Source organism: Cynocephalus volans, chromosome 6, assembly GCF_027409185.1.
Source record: "Cynocephalus volans isolate mCynVol1 chromosome 6, mCynVol1.pri, whole genome shotgun sequence".
Classification (NCBI taxonomy): Eukaryota; Metazoa; Chordata; class Mammalia; order Dermoptera; family Cynocephalidae; genus Cynocephalus; species Cynocephalus volans.
Window position 1 is genome coordinate 9,001,946 of NC_084465.1, and position 20,218 is coordinate 9,022,163.

Sequence of the window (20,218 nt, forward strand, 5' to 3'; positions counted from 1 at the left end):
ATTGTCTCTATGAGATGACCAATGGTGGCGCGGGGGGGCGGGGGGGGTGGTACCTAAAGGCCAGGCCCACGAAAAGAAGAGCCTTGGGGTGTCTGGAGTGAGTTCCCACTCCACGCCCACGCACCCGGACCCACAGGATATCAGGGCTGGAGCGAACCTTGGAAATCCTGTGGTTAAGTCCAGTCTCCTTATTCTATAGATGAGGAAACGGGGGCCCCAGAAAGGAGACGGGATTTATCGTGTGGCCTTAGGCGTCCTTGTCCTCCTCCCTCCACCCAGGTTGTCCTTTCCAATTCCAGGAGGGGCAGGGCGAGGGGCTGGCCATTCTCCCAGCGAACGCAGTACATGGCTCCACGTCCCCGCGTCCTCCGTGAGGTTGTCCCGCCCGGGCCCATAAGACGCCGCCGCCGCTGCGCGTGGCCCCACGCAGGCCCGACCGCCCGGTCCTCTCCGCAGGTGGCGCCGGCCGGCCCTGCCTTCCCCGCACGGACGACGCTCGCGCGACCGTCGGGAACCGGGGCGCACGGGTCCGCAGCGCCAGGGCCGGGCACGCGGCTGTGCAGACTACCTGGCCGGCGGCGCCGGCGTAGAGCCCGCCCCGCCCACAGCCCGCTCCCCATTGGCTGGCCCGGCAGGCTCCGCCCCCGCCCCGCGTGCGATAGGTCCCCGCGGCCCGGAGCCGGCTCCGCATTGGCCTACCTGGGAAGCCCCGCCCCTCCGCAGGCGCCGGGACTTGGTGGGCGCCTCGACCCCATCGGCGAATGCGGCTCCTTCGGAGCAGGCCGCCGGCGTCGCCAGCCGTAACCGCCCCAGCGGCCGCTCACCCCCCACCCCAGAGCAGGAACCAGTCACTTCGCACTCGTTTATGCCACCATGTTTATTGAGCACCGACGGGGCAGGAGGCTGCCGCCTTCGCAGTTCTTAAGGGCCTTTACCGTCGCGGCCCCACCAGTGTTTTACAAATAAGGACGCCCGCCCGGAGCTGGGAGAGTTTGGGGCCCGACCAGGGCTCCCACGTCCTGGGTTCCCAGCACCGATCAGAGCCTCCGTTGACTCATTTCAACGTTAAGAACTTCTTTAAACACGTCCTACTGAGAGCCAGGCAAACCCATACAGCCCAGAGCTGAGGACACTGAATGCTTTGGAAGAAATCAAAGGGCGGCTCCCGGCCTCATGATTAACCATGGTTTGTCTTTCTGTGAGATATCTGTATTTACACAGGGTGTTCAGTATTAGGAAAACAGGCCGAGGAGAGCACCTGAGACTAGCAGCTGAGGGTTAAGTTCTGAGCAGCTTACACTTGCCACCACATCCTGTCTGAGCACTTGCTGACAGCCAGCCCATCGCTGAGTTGTGGGGCCGTTGGCAAGGGTTGGAGGTGCCAGAGCAGAGAAGCAGGATCCACAGCACAAAAGGGAGGTGCCTCTTCTCCCCAAACCCAGAGGAGCTTGGCTGAACTGTCACTGGCTTGTATGATACTTACCCTCGCCCCAGAGATAACAGCAATGTGACCATCTACCCCCAACTCTGTTTGAGACTTTAGGACAGGTGTGAGGGTCAGAAGGGCAACAGGAAGCAGCACAGCCAGGGATCCAGACACCTGGAAACAGGCCTGACCACTGGCCACTTCTCATAGTACCAGACAAGACAACAAACTATCAGGATAGCTAGGAACCCATCACTCCAGCTGCAGAATTACCCACACCCATCTGGTCTATGGACAGCACTCAGAGTGGGGTGACTGAGAGGCACAAGCACCTAGCTGTCCTTAAGACTTCTCCAAGAGAGGAGCTACTATTGCCTGAACTTGCACGTGCTTTGCTAAGAACTTGTTCTGCTGACATGACATACAAAGGGCTCCTGGGGGACATAGCCCAGTGGGGAAGTCTACCACACTAAACCCAGTGGGATCACCACTCACTCCAGAAGACTAAGGTCCTTCCTGAGGGACAACACGGAAGAGAAAGGAGGCCCTGAACTTGAAAGGAAGGGCAAAACCAGGATTCGTTTGTCCCAGTGCCTTCAACTTTGACCCTGAGCACTCTAAGGTGAGGTGGGACGCACTGGGGCTATCACCCTCTTTGACAGACAAGGAAATTAGAAGTGGCTGAAGGAGTCACCCAGATCTCCTAGCCCAGCTCTGCCCCAGAGCCCAAATTTCTCAAGAGAACCCTTCCTTTAATGCAACAAAGCAGGCCTAAAGACCAGAGGCCAGTTGGGCTGACCAGCCTCACCCTGACCAGGATCTTTGTCTTAGGGAGGAGTTTCCTGGGCTTGCTTTGTGGCCCCCCAAGGTATCTTTTGGGGTCCAGTGGATCACATGCACCCCATGAACCCTGAGACCATGGGGGGACATGTCACCCACTCCTGGCTCCGGCTTCCCCTGTCAACTGATAAGAGGAGTAAATACTGGATATGACCACCCTGTGGGGGAAGGACTAGGAACACTGGGAATCTCACTGGGCCAAGAAACACACACTTGGGAAGAGGCTTAGTTTCCAGGACAGCAGCCAGGGCACTCCATCAAAACCCACTGGCTGGTCTAGACTGAGCTCCCCTTCCAGCCCTGCCAGCCCCACAGGCGGAAGAGGTGGCAGAATAATCTCTGCCCCTTGGGAGCTCTTGGTCCCCTTTGCAATGACACACAACACTTACGAAAGCACTAGAAAAGCTTTATAAGAAAAAAAAAGTTTCAAGATAAATGAGGCAACTCAAACTTCCAGTGCCTTTTCTTCAGGCCGTCTGTCCACTCTGCTGTTCCTCATGCTGACCAGCAGGCAGGAGGAGACCTCTGCACAAAATCAAAATCCCAGGTCCTCAATGTTTCTATCATCCCTATACTGGAAGGAAGGGCCATGATCTCTGGTCATCTTGACTGTCTGTGGTACCTTCCAAAGCCCCCCATCAAAAATTGGCAACCCTTAAGCCTAAGGAATCCTTTACCAGTCAGGAATGTAGAAAAGGCAGCAAAGGGACAAACTAGAAAACAGGAAACAGAGGCATCTGGACGGGGACACACACACACACACACACACACACACACACACACACACACACACACACACACACACACACACACACACACACACACACACACACACACACACACACACACACACACACACACACACACACACACACACACACACACACACACCACACACACACACACACACCACACACACACACACACACCACACACACACACACACCACACACACACACACACCACACACACACACACACCACACACACACACACACCACACACACACACACACCACACACACACACACACCACACACACACACACCACACACACACACACACACACACACACACACACACACACACACACACACACACACACACACACACACCCTCCAAAAGGGCTGCCACCTCCCATTTGAGTGAAAAAAAGAAAAAACCTCTCTCCAAAGCCATCCCAGAATGAAGCACCAGCATCAGGCACAATGGAGAAAGGCCCCACAGGTAGAGAGCATGTCCTGCCAGAGGTACCCTAGGACAGTAAGAGGGTGCCCCTAGCAGACTCCTGCCTGGTTAGCCCTCCTCAGAATGGCTGGGCCAGGGCAGGGTTGGACTCCCCTGGCAGGCAGAGGGAGCAGGGAAGTGTGGGTCCGCCTGCTCCTGGGCATGAGTCAGCATGTGGACAGCCAGGTGGTGGTTGCGGTTGAAGGCCCGGCCACACTGGGGGCACTGGTATGGCCGCTCACCAGTGTGGATGCGCTGGTGACGGAAGAGGTCCGAGGGCCGGCGGAAGGCCTTGCCGCAGTAGGGACAGGCGGGCCAGCCCTGACTGTTGCCCGTGTGCAGGCGCTGGTGCAGCAGCAGGCTCTTCCTCTGCTGGAAGACGCGCAGGCACTCACTGCAGTGGTAAACCTTGGCCGCCGCTGGCCTCCGCCCCACAAAGGCACGGCCAGCCGGGGAGTGGTAGCCCTCGGGCTCCTCAGGGAGCCAACGGATAACAGGGCCGGGCACCACCACCTCTCCCGGCTCCAGGGTGGAGTGGCCTTCCCCCCAGCTGGTGGGCGAGCTGCCCCGGGCCTCCCCATGCTCCTCGTGCTCCTCCTCCACGTGGGTCCGCTGGTGGATTGTCAGGTTAATCTTCAAGCGGAAGCTCTGCCCGCAGTCAGGGCAGGGGAAGGTCCGTTCTCGCCGGCGAGGGAGGACGCGGGGCAGCTCCCCCCCAGTCCCTGATGGCCGCGGCTCCCCCAATCTCACCCTTGGCACACCTTCGGCATGGTGCTGGCTGGGGCCTCCAGTCCTGTTCCTGGGCCCTCTGGGAAGCCTTCGCTTGGTCTTGCTTGGGGACGCCCCCAGGAAGAGCTGCTCGGACATCATCTCGTCCTCAGATTGTGCTTCTGTCTTGATGGCCACACCACCACCACTACCTGGCAAAAGGAGTCTACGTTGGTTTCCATGTGGACCCCACCAGCCCCTGGGGTCACTCAGCCGGACCTTGCATCTGGCTCAACCCCACTCCTGCCTCCCAGAATCCTTTCTCCTGCAAGTGCTGGCAGCACGGAACAGGGGTTCTGCTCACTGGGCAGGGCCAGGCATGTCGTTCAGTCTTGTTTGCTGTCATGTGCTTCACTCCCGGAGGCTGAGCTAAGTGTATCAGGAGAGGAGATCAAGCTGCAAAGCCAGGAACAGGGGGTCTGGGGTGGCACGGGTCAGACAGAGTGGGAGCCAGACAGTGAGAAAATGACAGGCAGACATAGAGGCAGAAATCCTGGGCAGTGAGACTCTGGCCACAGCAAGAGTTCTGACAACATCCGCTACAATCTGTGAAGGACAGGGAGCCCCGTGGGCCTGCCTGCCTCCAGACTATGGAGAGAGGCCTCTGCGGCCCAGATGTGGTGAGAGACTTACCCCCACTCCAAGTTACTCATGCACATAGCGACCCACACAGAGTGTGCACTCCCTGCCTGGCGCTGCACACTCTGGTGACAGACAGGGGACCCTACGACCTGGGAATCCTGCCTGGTTCTCAGAATGGGTCTCACTTGACTCTAAGCAGGGACTGAGGCAAAGGGGCTACCAAGACACAGCAACAAAAAGGATGAAAAGGATGGTCTAAGGCTGTGACCGGTGATCACAGTGACATGCCCAAGCCCTGAGTCTCAGCAGATGGCTCTCAGGGGTCCCTAATGCTAGGAAGGAAGGATCCTGGTGCCAAGCCCTATCACAAAAGCACAGACTCTAGACAAAGAGACATAAATTTAAATCAAAGGCCAACACACACAAACTGCAAAACATAGGATAACATGACCCTAGGGACTTCACAGGTTGCCATGAGGCTGAAACAAGACCACAAGTGGTCTTTCTATCATCAACTTGCCATGGACCTGGTGAAAAACAGCTTGTTTTTGGGCAGTACCTTTCCAGCCAGACCAGATCATAACAAGGAAAGACCAGGACCACAGACTGATCTAGGGCCCCACAGCCCCCAGGGAAATAATACCTGGGGAGCAAGGGAAGGGGCCCTCAGGAGGAAGTTCCCCCCCAGGTCTCATCACCTGACCCCACCCCACTCCTGAAGGGCCCCCTGAGCTCCTGTGAAGCTCCACCTTATCCCTTCCCTCACCTGACCCCATGCCAGGCAGGATGTCCCTGGGAGGTGAGGTTGGTGGCTCCCTACCTGGAGATTTTCCCTCCTGTTTAATCGAGGACAAAGTGCTGATGCTGGCTTGAGGCCATGTGAGAGAGCATCACGTGAGGGCCTTCCCCAGCACCCGGTGCCTGCAGGGCAGCATGACCACCTCCCCAGCAGGGCCTGGACATGCTCAAGTACCTGCCAGGAAGAGGGGCCCAGGGCTTCTGCCTGGAGGGCTCCAGAGGTGAGAAGAGAGCAACGAAGGCCACACCCCAACCCCCATGCAGGCCAGCTAACAACTTGTTCCTCAGCATCTGACCACCACCCTGATGGGCCGCAAAAGGACAGGGGGCTTGGAGAGTCCCCGGGGCTCTCCATGAGTAGAGCCCAAACTTCCACACTCACTGGGAACACAGGGAAGGGAGTGGATGCCACATCCAGCCTGAGGGAGGTCATATTCAGTGGGGACATACTCAGAAACCAATGGAGAGAAAGCAACCAGAGGCTGAACATCAGGCTGGTGGCAAGAAGGAAGAATGGGGGCAGGAGCCAGACCAGCCACGGGCACCCTGGAGTGTTTGCAATGTCAGGCTAAGTGCCCTCTGAGGCACACATTTTTGTAAAAGGATGAGCAGAAATTGCCTTAAACAGAAGCAGAGAAAGGACTGTGAGGGTGGGGGGTGGGGGGGGTCAAAGCTGGAGTTCCTAAGAGGCCTTCAGAAAAAGGATGTTTACTGAGAAACTGTGACACACTGGCACCGTGCTGGGCACAGGACACAGACTGCCTTGTTGACTGACATGACCAGCGTGAGAACCCTGAGGCCCAACACATGCCCTGTAGCCCTGCCCCCACTCTAGCCAGACGGTGTGCCTAGGCCCCCAACCCACCTGAGGAACCCGCACCTCAGACCATGTCCCATACTGAAAACACCAAAACCTACCTTCTTTTAGGCCTATCTCAGGGATCCCTTACCCAGAAAGCCCAATGGGTCCCCAGCCATCTCTCCAACCCCTGAGCTTCTAGCACGTGCTGTCAGTTCCCTTCTCTGGTGACAGTGCGCTGCTGCCCCGACTGTGCTCACTCACCGGCGCCTGGCCCGGGTGGGAGCGCTCTTGCTCGGGAGTCTCGCTGCTGCTGCTCCAGGGCCTGCCCTTCTTTGGGCTCCTCCTGGGCAGGGCTGATTGGGCCGGGGGTGTGCTCGGGATATGGAGAGAGGCCTGGAAAACACAAATCAGTGACACTGAGCACAACATGGAAGTCTCCCATCCAGGTGGCCAGGGACTCTCTGCGGGATGCAGTCCCTGGGATTCTGGGGCATCAAACCAAAAACACAGGGTGCGATGACGTGGTGGCAGGATTCTAGTCTAAAGCCTCCCTGTCTGAGGGAAGGAAAGCACAGCACAGTAATTCACCTGAGAGTACAGACAGGTCATGACAGAAGAAATGCCACATCACCTGTCCTCGGCCCACGGGGTGGCTGCTGGCCTCCCCAAGAGGGGCCTCCTCCTCCCAGCTGCTCAGTGGCATCAAGGAACCCAAAGGAGAGGCAGGAAATGTATACTGAAGATACGGCCTTTGGAGCTTCAGCATTTCCACCTCAGTAATTACCTTTTGCGACAATTCTTCCTCCCCGCACCTATTCTTACAGCCAAGATGACACAAAATGTTTGCTCAGTGCTTGGCTCCTGGTATGATCATAACCAGCCCAGTTGTCACTGAAGTTTTCAAATGGTGAGGCCCCGAAATGAGCACATATGCCCTCTCCCACAAAAAACAAAGCTCTGATTTTTAAGAAAAAAACCTGCGATGAGAAATTAGCACATGACAAAGGCTGGCAGTGAAAGAGCTGATGGATCTCAATCATCTGACACAAAATCAGCCAGGTTCACATCACTTACCCACTCATGCTGAGAATAGCTCGAAATCAGACGGTTACCATAAATGGAGAGGAAATCTAGAATCAATGAAAAAAGCAGCACTACCTTCAAACGTGAGTTTGAATTTACCATGCTGAATTTTCCTGAACTGCGGGGTCCAGAGAACTATATGTCAGAGACACAGAAGCAACCCAAGTGGGGCCCTGTCCACCTCCACCTCGACCAACATTTCTCTTCTAAGATAAGTGGTAAAACCAGCTGCGGTGTTAGCAGAGGGTGAAATGGTGAAAAATAATCATACAACCAAATTTGTGACTGAGGATGCTGCCACCAGTTCCCCTTCATGTACAAGGAGTTATATGGGACACCAGTGGGCAACGGTGCTTGGCAGACATTATCTACTGAACTGCTGCCAGCCACTGAACATGTTACTTCCATGATAAACCCAAAGACAGTTGTTTCATCAGCACGTCCTTAAAATGTAAGCTCATCTTCTGAAGTTTTATCTTGGATTCTTCCTACAACAAAGAGGAACACACTGTTCATCCTACTAAAAAATCCACAGCATCACAAGGGGTGAGCCTGGGCAAAATGAAAGCCTCAAGAAAGAATCAGAAAAAGAAAGGTCTCAATCAGGATACAAAATCTTGACAGTTCAAGAGCCACCCAGCATTGAAAACCATTTTGTAAACTGTGGAAAGAAGAACCAAGTTCTGGAACAGGTGGATTTGTGGGGAACAGCAGTGGAAAAGCAGCAGCTCCCCAGAGTCACAGCAGACCTGAAGCTGCTGACGTTGCCTCTCCAGAGGCATCACTCCTGCCAGGTGAAGACCTCACACAACCCCCCGGACTCCAGTACCCCCCGATGAAGACAAGACGAGGTCTTCAAAGTTAAGAAACCAACCTCACTGAAGATTATTTCGAAAGCCAGAGACACAGCAGCATCGTCTCCAAGAAAATTCTGCGAGCCCAGCTTTTACCAACTACACGGGAGCAGACGCAGCGTTGACGGCCAGACCCTTGGGCAGGTGGGCCCCTCAGCTCCAGGACAGAAGAACCAGACTCAAAGAAACAACATACACTGAAGTCCCTAGATTTCAGTTTGATAATCTACAAATCTTTTCTTTCTTTTTTAAATGAACATATTCTGAATGTGGTTTCTGTCTTAGAGACCAGGAGAACAGACATTTACTTTCATATTTTCCCTCTAAGAGGGTTTATTTAAATATTTTGAATTAAAAGTGATTTAAAAAGAAAAAAAAAAAGAGTCTGGCTTTTTAGGGACTGTGGTTCAGAATACTACAAAGGTGGCTCCCAAACCCAAGTCCTCTAACAGGCTGGTGTGTGATCCCCTGGGGATCATCCCCAAGATTATCATCTGTGGTGCTGGGTGGGGCCTAGAAAGAACGTATTTATTAAAAGCTTTCTAGAGGAAAAGAAATGAACAAATAATTCACAGAGTAAGAAATGAAAATGACCCCTAAGCATATAAAAGATACTCAAACACGCTCTGTAAGAGAGGTGCCATTAAAACTACACTGACAAACTTCTCACCTATTAAACTAACAAAAACCCTAAGTTTGCCCATATTTTCTGTGGCAAGGTGGTGAAGAGACCCTCTTTCGCAACAATAATGGGATTGCAGTGAAACAACCCTCATGGAGGGGAATTTGGTGATAAATTCTCACAAAATTAACATATTCATAACCTTTTTTTAGGGGGCAGCTAGACCAGCTGGGAATCCAAACCCTTGACCTTGGTGACACCACCATACTCTAACCAACTGAGCTAACTGGCCAGCCCCTACTTTTTAATTTAACTCTTTGAATATATAAAACATTTTATGTTTGCAAAGTCAAAATGATTTAACAAGGTACATTCATGGAAGTCTCATTTCCATCCTTGTCCCCTCTCCAGATAATCATTTTTTTAGTTTCTTATTAATATTTCCAGTATTTCTTTTTGGAAATAAGAACACATAGATACATTTTTTTCCCTATCCCCATCTTATACAATATGTTGAAGGTCGAAGTTTCAGATCCCCATGCCAGCCAGCAACCAAAAAAAAAAAAAATCAAAAAGTAAAAAGAGCAATCTCTAAAATGCTAAAAATAAACAGAAACAAATGACTGCAACTGTATATCAAGTTGGTGACATAACTGCATAGAGAGAATAATTATATCAAGTGGGTTTAAAAATTATTATAAGTCCTGAATGGAATGTATGCAAAGGACAAAAAGCTGCAAAGAAATCTTACATTTCGGTTAGAAGTCTAATAGTTAGTAGTAATATTGGCTTCATTATTTTGAAATTGTAAGATACAGGAAAACAAAATGTTAGAATTAGATAATGCAAGTAACTAATTATGCTAAACTGGGAATTTAAGATTTCCATGTAAAAGGAAAATCATATAAACACAAAATCGAAGAATATTAAATTTGAATTAGAAATATCAATAGAAACTCATGATTTTTTTCTTTTTGAAAATATACATTTTCTGAAAATATCTATAAGTAGTGAAAAAATTAGTAACTAGCACTTATATTGTCGTCTCCAAATACCATTCCTCACTGAAAGGAATCAAATATCCATGGAGAAATTTAGATTTCAGGTCTGGGGCAGGAAATTAATAAATCTGCCACATCTTATTGTGTCTGAAAGCCACTGAGGTCACATCAAAATGACCTACAGGCCAACTTTATAATAGAGGGACATGGCTGATGATCACAAACAGAAAGACACCAGACCTTTTGCGCCTCCTGAGGTGACACAGCCGGTAGTACACAGCACCACCTCTGAAGCAGTCGTGCCAAAAAAAGTTGTACCTGAATGTAAGTAAGCCTCCCGATCTACCTACCAGTTTACAGAAAATAAAACAACATTTTAAATGACACCCAATTCAAAATATGGGAAAAATGGCATTTTAAAAGACATAAGACAAATGAATTAAAATGCCAATAAATAAATGGCATTAAAGGTGGTGGGGGTGTCCTTCAACTGAAAAACAGATAAAAAGGTGGTTTATCTATACAATGGAATATTATTTAGCCATTAAAAGGATTCAAGCACTCATACATGAAAGGCAGACATAAAAGGTCGCATATTGTATGTTTCCATTTATATGAAATGTCCAGAATAAATAAATCCATAGAGACAGGAAGTAGATTAGAGGTTAGTAGTTCCCTAGGACAGGGGAGTGGCGGGAGGGGAACAGGGAGAGATGCTAATGGGCACAGGGTTTCTTTCTGATGGGAGGAGAACGTTCTAAAATTAGACTGTGGTGATTACACTCTGTGAATACACACTTTTAATAGGTAAATTGTACGGAATGTTAATTATATCTCAATAAAGCCGTTAAAAAGGGAGGGGGTTTTTATAGGCTTTTTTTGGACTTAAGAGACTTACAAACCAAGTGTAAAATGTAGACTTTGGTGTATTAGAATTAGGTTCCCAGCACCTATAGAAGACATTTTTTGAGACGATAAGGGAAAAAAGAACAAGGACTAGAAATTAGATGATATTCTGTGGATGGGGTAATGGTGTTGTGGTCATGTTTACAAAGAGGAAAAAACAGCTGGATGACGTACACGTGGCACAGTCAGGATCACTGTTGAGTCTGGGTGATGATCATTTACAGGTTCGCGATTCCATTCTCTCTGTTTTTTTTTGTTGTTTTTTTTTTAATTTTTGTTAAAAAAGCCCCCCGGAGGATTCTTATGTGCAGTCAGCTTGGGAACCACTGTCCTGTGCACTGCTATGGGGAGGAATAGGCCCCAACCTCTCCTCCCAAGGGCCCGCTTCCACAGAGGGACGCTGGAACGTTCCAGGCCTTCCTGCTTCAAGCTGGAGCTGGGGAGCAGAAATCGGGGCTGGAAGACAGGGCAGACACACACACAAGTGAAGACGCCAGGAGGCGGTGATGCTACTGCTGCTGCTGCTGGTGTTACTGAGAGGAATAAAAAGCCCTACTGATGACACGATGCTCAGTGCGTCCTGCTTCACGCCAGCCATCTCACTTGGTCCTCACAACCACCACGTGCAGGGAGTGTGACTGCACCCTCTTACAGATGCAGACACTGCATGGCTCTAAGGAAAAGCTCTCCGCCACCCCTGCTCAGGGGGCCTTGCACAGAGCGCCCCCACTCTAGGTTAAGGGTCTGTGCTCCTTCCTGGCCTCCCAGGGCCCAGCCGCTCCACCATCTTGCCCCCACACTCACCAGCGCCCGGCTTCCCTGGACGTGCTGCCTCCTCCTCGCTCCCCTTCCCCTGGTCCCCCCAGACTCCAGGACAAGGCTCCTCTCCCCTCTCTATCCGGGTGAGGATGTCCGGTTTGGAGATGACATAATCTGCGTGCAGAACAGGGAATGGGTGAGCACTGGGTTACAGATGCCCACAGAGACACAGAGATACCCAAAGTAATAGAAGCCAAAGCAAAGACAGATTGTGGGAGGCCAAACTGTGGACAGAGGCCCAGACCCTCTTACACAGCCTTACCCAGGGAGACCAGCATCTCATAGTTGCCCCTCATCACGTTCTTGTAGAGCTCCTTCTGCCAACTGTCCAGCTTGCCCCACTCCTGCTCAGAAAAATACACGGCCACATCGTCAAAGGTAACGGGCACCTGGAACACAAGTGTCACACTCACTCGCTCACATGCTTATAGGCACAACCTCTTGGGCTTCCCCACTCCAGGGCACCCAAGGCTACCTTGGGGACCTCCCCCTTGCTGCCCGGGGGCAGCCGCAGGATCCAGAAGTTCCTGTTGCGCAGCAGGTTCTCCACGTTCTCCAGCCGCCGCTGCAGCAGCCCGTACTCCTGCAGCAAGGTCCCCAGCATGGCCCACTTGCCCTCCAGCTGGTTCCCAAACTCCACCGCCGTCTTCTCACAGTCTGCCAGCTTCTTCTCAGCTGTCCCTGTCCGTCCCTCCAGAGTCAGCAAGCGGGCCAGGCAGGAATCCACCTTCTTCTCCAAGGCCTGAATGGCAGCCACCACCGTCCACAGTGTGATCTCCGTGGAGTAAAGGTAGGAGTTCTTCTCAGCATCAGACTGGGGCAATGGAGAAGGCGTCGAAGGCCTCTGGTCCTCTGTTTGCTTGTCCCTCTCCAGAGCCTGCTCACAAGAAGAGAAAAGAGAGATGTTATGAGAACTATACAATCAAAACTTCCTCCTGAAAAAGAAATCTGAGAATGGCACCTGACCTGGCAAAGCCCCATTTGGGATCCTAAGGGCCAGTCCTCAGCAGAGCAGGGGTAGATGGGGAGGCTGGGACATCAGCTACAAGCCCAGCCTCGGTGACAGGAGATACTGGTGAGACCAAGGTGTTAGCAAGTGGAGAACAGGAGGAAAAATGTGGCTGAAGAGAGACAGCATCTGCATTCTCAGACAAGTGACTCCCCTTTGTAAATCTCAGTGTCCTCCTCTGAAAACAAAGGGACAAGCCTTTGTAGCTCAAAGAACATGAACTCTGCAGTCAGAGAGCCCAGGGGCAACTCTCAACTCCACTGCTCACAAGAGGGCCGACTTTGCGCAAGGTTTTACAAACATATTTTAACTTTTCTTTCGCATCTAGAAAATAAAGACAATGAAAGTACTTACATAATAGGATTATGAGAATTAATGAGACAATCTTTGTTAAACAGCACTTAGTGGGCCAGCCTGTGGCTCACTCGGGAGAGTGTGGTGCTGATAACACCAAGGCCACAGGTTCGGATCCCTGTATAGGGATAGCTGGTTAGCTCACGTGGGAGAGTGTGGTGCTGACACCACCAAGTCAAGGGGTGAGATCCCCTTACCGGTCATCTTTAAGAAAAAAAAAAAGCACTTAGTACAATTTCTAGCACACAATAAATGGTAGATGGGCGCCCCATGTTGATAGGGCTAGCATGATTATGATGACTGCTATGGGCTGAATGTTTGTGTCCCCCCCCAAAATCCATATGTTGAAGTGCTAATCCCCACTATGATGGTATTTGGAGGGCCTTTGGTCATGAAAGTAGAGCCCTCATGTATTCAATTAGTGTCCTTATAAGAAGAGACACAAGAGAAATGATTTCTCTTTCCACCATGTGAAGACACAATAAGACCGCCACCTGCCAACAAGGAAGCCAGCCCTCACCAGGGCTGGCTAGCCAGCACCTTGACCTTGGACTTCCAGTCTGCAGAACTGTGAGAAATAAATTTGCTGTTTAAGCCACCAAGTCTACAGTATTTTGGTATGGCAGCCCAAGCTGACTAAGACAACGATGACATTGAGGATGGGGATGGTTCTGGTGCAGGGACAGGGTATGAAATAGTTCATAGGGCCTTTTTTCCCTCAACCTCTTTCATTCTATCGTCCTTCAGTGCCTTGGAAAAAAGGCTCTGCAGTGCCTCAGTTACCCTGGTGTATGACGTGGAAGCCCTCTCTGAACACATAAAATGGCCCCAGTACTTGTTCATGTTGCTAAAAGCCTTGCTGGAAAGACAAATTGACATCTCACCCCTCCATTTCACTCATTCTTCAAGGTTAAATCACCATCCAGTGCTGTCCGTTTGACTTGCAACTTATCTCAAATCTGTCCACTCCCCTGCTCTTCCACCACCATCACTGAAATTCCCCCAACAATACGCTGTCCACAAGGTACTCAGTAATCTCTTAAAAACACAAACTAGACTGTTTCAGTCCCCTACTTAAAACTCTTCCACAGCTTCACAGTGTACCTAGCATAAAATCTAAACTTTCCACTTTACTTCTTAACTCCAGAGGTCGCAGCTGACCTCTCTATTCTTATATCCGCCCAGTTATTTGCTGCGCCACAGCTACACCGGCCTCCCCTGGATTCCCAGGATACACCAGCTCTCCTCCACCTTTGCATTAGCTCTTCCCGCACATCTCTGCAGGCTTGGGTCCCCTTCACGTCTAAGACTCCAGCTTAAACATCGCCTCATAGAGACTTGCACTGACAGGTCTAACGTCATAGCACTAATAACTATGATGTTCCATGTTCGCCTGTCTCATGGCTTGTCTCCCCCATGAGAACATAAGCCCTAGGAAGGTATGTGCCATTTGCTATTGTAAGAGGGTACTTCAAAAGGTTCATGGAAAAATAGAATTCCAAGGGCTGGCCAATTAGCTCAGTTCGTTAGAGCACAATGTCAATAACACCAAGGTCAAGGGTTCAGATCCCCATACCTGCCAGCAGCCAAAGAAAAAAAAGGAATACAAATCTTTCCATTAACTTTTTGAAGACACTCTGATCCCAGATTCTAAAAGAGAGCCCCACTGGTGGCAGATGCTCAATAACTACTGAATGAATGAATGAATGATTAAATAATTACGCATACATTCATTCAATAACAATTACTGAATTTCACAGTAAAGGCACAACGAGGATGCAGAAAACATTGATGTGGTTCTTCCTCCTCCAGGAGAAAAACTGCATAGAAATAGTTATAATAGGGCCGGCCCGTGGCTCACTTGGGAGAGCGTGGTGCTGACAACACCAAGTCAAGGGTTAAGCTCCCCTTACCAGTCATCTTTTTTTTTTTTTAAAGAAGGAAAAAGAAATAGTTATTATTATTATAACAAGAGTCAAGGGCAAATCTGTCCTGTTTGGGGAGTTTCCTGGGATCTCAGGTGCTGCAGGACCACACAGGGAAAGGAGCAGAGTCGATAGGAATGGTCAGAAGGGGTACTTGAAGAAGCCAGCCCTGGGCTAGGCGGGGCTGATGATGTCCCCTATGCAGTTAAAAAGGCCTTGCAGGGGCCCCCCCCAAACCTTTTGTCTCCCTTGCACTCAGAGAACAGGAAAGGACACACATCAAACTCACTAACTAAAGGGGAGAGAGAGAGAGCTCCCCTAATAAGCACCCAGAAAAATCGATGTTTCAAAAACTTTATGAGGTATGTTAATAATAGTAGACACCATTTATTGAGGTATTTACAAGTGTCTAGTATGTCAAAAATGGCCAAAGGACTTCTCCGAATTGGACATACTGCACACACTATAAAGGCAACATTCTAAAATCTGCTAATCTTTAGGGAGAGAAGGAAAAAATAACCCTACAATCCCTGCTGTAAACACTGTTCAGTATCTTCCTTTTGGGTAAAAGTAGAATATTAGGTATCTTAAAAGTGGTCTAATTCCAAAGTCCTGGCGTGGGGCTCCGTCCTGTAGCACACGAGTGACCCCGGGCCAGTCCCCTCCCCAAGCCTCAGACTCCGCGGGTGTCCCCTAGGCTGGTGACCTCTGCCCTCTCTGCCCGCCTCGGGGCCGCGGGGCCTTCACTGAGGCCGTGGGTGGGGAACAGCCATTCCGTTCGGAGGCAGCACTCGTGGTCTTCAAGCGTGACTCCGACGCCGCACCTGGCAGGGGCCGCGAAAGGGCCCGGCCTTCCGGTCGTGCGACGTCGGGGCCCCGCCCAACGGGCCTGGTGTTTGGGCCGCCCGCTCGGTGGCCTTCCAGCCCGGCCCGGACGCCCACACGAGGGTGGCCGACGGACCGCGGGGCCCGCCACGGGGCCGGCCGGGCCGTGAGCGGGGGACGGCGAGTGCGGAGGCTGCGCGCGGCCCTCCCGCCGGCCGGCCGGGGCGCGGCCCCAGACCCTCGCGCGGGCTCACGCGGCGGCGGCGGCGGCAGCGCGGCCCGGCCCGGCCCGGCCGGCGTCCGCGGGGCCGGGGCGCTTACCTGGGAGGGCGCCGCTTCGGCCATGGCTGCCAGCGTCCCTCGCTGGGCTGCGGTCCTCGGCCCGGCCTGTCGGGCCTGGCGCGGCGGCGACGGAAAGCGGAGCAGGAGCCGCCCAGCCTCGGAGCTCCTGCCGGGCGGCCGCGAACTGCGTCCCGAGCCACGTGCCCCACTGGCCCTTTAAAAAAGAGCTGCGTTCGGCGGCCGCGCCCGAGGGCGCGCACAGCGCCCCCTGCAGCCCGTAGGACCGCACGCGCGGCCGCCGCCCCCCGGCCTTCCGCGCCCGCCCGGGGGGCCGCGGGGCCCGGACGCAGGCGCGGCCGCCACTCCCACCCGGGGCGCGGAGATCGATGTCTCGGGCGGGCGCGCCGCGGCCCCCAAGCGGGCTTCGTCGGGCGGAGGCGACCGTCTGGCCCGGCCGGTCCCTACACCCTCTGCAGGGCGCTGGGGCTCGGGGAAGCCCAGCGTCCCACGCGGGAATCCGGGCCAGGGGCGAGGGAAGGGAACGCGCAGGCCTCTTGGAAACCTCGGAGCACACACACCGCGGGGCGGGCGCTCCCTGCCGGGGGTCGCAGGTGCGGGCCGACTTGCTGTCTCAGCGCCTCAACGAACCGAAGTGACCCTGTTAGCTTGGGAAAAGAAAAAGTATGCATCGTGTGCCCCGGGGGAAACAGGGGAAAAAATAAATAAAGTTTTTAAATCTCTCGCTTTAGTTTCCCAGAACAAATGTAACGACCTTAGGAGAAATTAATTTTTTTTTAAACCCTCCCCACCCGCAACCCCGTTCTCTTGGGTCTTCAGTTCTTTGGGAACCTTGGACCTCTTCCTTCTCCGCGGGGGCCCAACCCTGAGCACATGCCCTGCCCAGGCGTCCCTGCCGAGCCCCTGGAAGCCCTCTGCCACCCGTCTCCATGTGCCCATCGGCCACCAACTGGAGTTCCAGGCCGATATCACAGGAAGGGTAAATCCATCGCTAGTTCAGGCCCTGAGGCATCTACAGTAAACTGAACTGCTCAGTCTAGGATGACGCATTTTCCTCCTCTGTAACCTGAGAGACTTACTCTGGAAAACCAGAATTAACAACTGAATATAAAGTAAGAATTTTGTATGCAGTTTAAGTTTTCTGTCTTTTCTGCATTTTCCATTCATCTTATAGTTTTTGTTCAATAAGCCAGCAAACTCTTCTCACTAGAAATTAATCTGCAGTTTTGTTTCTTTGTGTATTTGGGTTGTTTTGTTGTTTTCTCTTTGGGCAGGGAGGGGGATCATTTCTCCAAATTTGATCCAAACCAAAGTGAATGTAAAGAAACTGGTACCCTCTCTAAGTAATGGGCTCTCCTAGAATTTGGGGCAAGGTTAGGAAGTGTTAACTTTTAAGGTAACAAAAAATCAAATCAATATTTAGCATTATTCATTTTTGAAATTCTTGTCGAAGTAACCCAACCTAGAAGACAAATTGCAAATGTGTGCTGAAGGTATTAAGAGCATCCATAGGATCTCATCAGCAGTCAGTCCAATACGCTACGGATCATAAAATACTTGGTAAATTTTGACCTTATAAAATAACAGTTAATGTCCAATGCAAACAGAAAGAGTCTGGACAATGAATTGGTGACGAAAATGTTAATATTTAACAAGCACTGATCAGGGAAGAGTGCTATAGCTTTTGACAGCTGGTCTTAGTTTTTAGAAAAAAAAGGTTTCTCTAAGTCAGTGGTACTCAACCTTTAGTGTACATCACGTTTACCTGGGGGTGCTTGTTAAAATACAGACTGCTGGGCACAAACCTCAGCGTTTCTAGGCCTGAGTCTGGAAGGGGTGGGGTGATGAGAATGTGCATTTCTTTTTTCTTTTCTTAAAGATGACCGGTAAGGGGATCTCAACCCTTGACTGGTGTTGTTAGCACCACGTTCTCTCAAGTGCGCTAACCGGCCATACCTATATAGGGATCCGAACCCATGGCCTTGGTGTTATCAGCACCAAACTCTCCCAAGTGAGCCACAGGCCGGCCTTGAGAATGTGCATTTCTAATTAGCTCCCAGGAGATGCTGCTTCTACTGGCCTGGTGATCACAGTTTGAAAACCACTGCCCTGTTTATCAGGCTCCCAAAGGTACCTCCCAGTGCTGTGCTCTGATTTATAAATGTATTTAAAAAACAAACACTTTGCATCACAATGTAGTTTCCTGAGCAGACCAGCCTGGGTGTCAGGCCAGGTATAGCTGTGATATAAACTAAAATTACCTCCATCTTTAATTATTAATTTGTCTCTTGTGAGTTTGCTCTTTTTTGGATTAGATCTCCAGGGCCTGAATGTCTTTGGCTGAATAGGCAACATTGGATTTCTAAAGTGGAGGTCCTGACCCTGGACTACCAGGGGTGCAGGTCACTCTTAAACAGCCAGTCATCGACCTCTGTTACAGAAGGTGGAGTTGTCAGAGGCTGTGGGCCACCAAAATAGCACCTAGCATCACTCAAAGTGGGGTCAGGACCCTCAAGAGCCATTGTCCCCAACACAACTTCCTCAGCCAAGAGATGGGGTTCAGAAAGAGTTCCTGTGGCCCATGTCACCCTACAATCCAGGCATGTAACTTGGATTAGGAAGAGGACACACATAGAACCATAAAGTTATAAGGAGGGGAAGCCTTAGTAGAGGGAGACCAGAAGTATAACCAAGTCCCCCTTCCTCCACGAAGCTTTCCCGATCTCAAACAACACTGAGCTCCCTATTCTGTGAACACCCATTATATTTGTTCATTCAACATATGGTGAGCACCTCTGTACAAAGCACCCATGCTCAGAGCTGTGGAGGCTGGATGCACTGAGAAGCGGTCCTTGCTTTCCATAAGCATCACAAGCTGTTGACTCTCCTTGGTGGCCTTGTCCATGGCTCGACTCCCTTCCCACGGAAGGTGTACCAAGTCAGATCCTCACTGGCTCTTGCTTGGTCGCACTCAAAAACCTTCTAACATATTCGCCCACCCCCCAGCATGACATCTCTTATTAGATCAATATTCTCAAATCACAGCTAGAATCAGGTCACTTTCGTTCAAAATTCTTCAGCTCTCCATTACCAACTGAATAAAATCCTAACTCAACCCATCCCTCACCACGTCTCCTACTACTCTCCTTCTCACACCCCACCCTCCAGTCAAATTGCATGAATTGCTGTTTGTACATGCCCCATAATGTAACGTCTCCTATTTTGGTCATGTCACTTCCATTTAGAATGTCCGTCTTCCCATCCTTAAAGGACCAGTTCAAAAGTCACTTCATAAGCCTTCCCCCCATCCCACATCTAAAATAATTGTTATCTGAATTCTTAAAGCCGTTTAGCCTCACTTAAGACATACTTCTCTACCTTGTGTTAGATTCCCTCAGCAGCCTGTAAGTCCAAGAGCATGATCTGACTTACCCTTGCATCCTCTGCAGAATATTGCACGTGGAGGCTACTCATACTTTCAAGTGAACCACCTCTAAGGCACAGTGGAATTCTGTGCTCGTCTTGGAAAGGGCTGTGCAGAGGTGCCGTAGAGGAAGAAGACTGACTTTGATAGAGCACAAACTCAGCCAGGGCAAAGATCACTGTTTTGTTCAGGGATGGATCCCAAGTATTTAAGACAGTGCCTAGATAACAGGTGCTCAATATCTAACGGTTCGATGAAAGAAATGCACGAGGGAAGCTTTCACAGACAGGGCTTATAAACTCAAACTTTGAAAACGTAAATGATGTTTGGCCCAGAGAGAAGGGCATTCCTGGGAGAGAAAAGGCATGGCTTGTCTATTCAATACACGAGTGCAGTGGGCAGCAGCACAATTGAGACAGTGAAAGGTGAAGAACCCTGGGGGCGCAGGGGGTGGTGTCAGGGCATCGGAGTCTTTCAGTTCTCTACTGAAAAGTTTGCTCTTTATCAGTGGCTACTGAACGCCATTGCAAGGCATTCAGAAAAGCCACGTCCAGTTGTGCTCAGGACAGTAATTCCAGCAGCAAAAAGGACACGATTAGGAGTAGAGCAGTTAGGTTACTTCAGGTGAGTGACAACTAGGATCTTACCTGTGAGA

At 51.1% G+C, this 20,218-nt stretch overlaps 1 protein-coding gene and 1 pseudogene across 1 annotated transcript; one reads left to right on the forward strand and one right to left on the reverse strand.

Moving 5' to 3' along the window:
- Positions 1 to 3,089: 3,089 nt before the first annotated feature.
- On the reverse strand, positions 3,090 to 16,315 carry ZNF783 (zinc finger protein 783). Its single transcript, XM_063099178.1, has 6 exons — positions 16,161 to 16,315; positions 12,202 to 12,603; positions 11,989 to 12,115; positions 11,712 to 11,840; positions 6,703 to 6,834; positions 3,090 to 4,411 (listed from the first exon to the last, which is right to left on the reverse strand). The coding sequence occupies exons 1-6, from the start codon at positions 16,182 to 16,184 to the stop codon at positions 3,561 to 3,563; spliced, it is 1,665 nt and encodes a 554-aa protein (XP_062955248.1). The 5' UTR covers positions 16,185 to 16,315; the 3' UTR covers positions 3,090 to 3,560.
- On the forward strand, positions 6,958 to 11,466 carry LOC134380040 (selenocysteine insertion sequence-binding protein 2-like; annotated as a pseudogene).
- Positions 16,316 to 20,218: the final 3,903 nt, after the last annotated feature.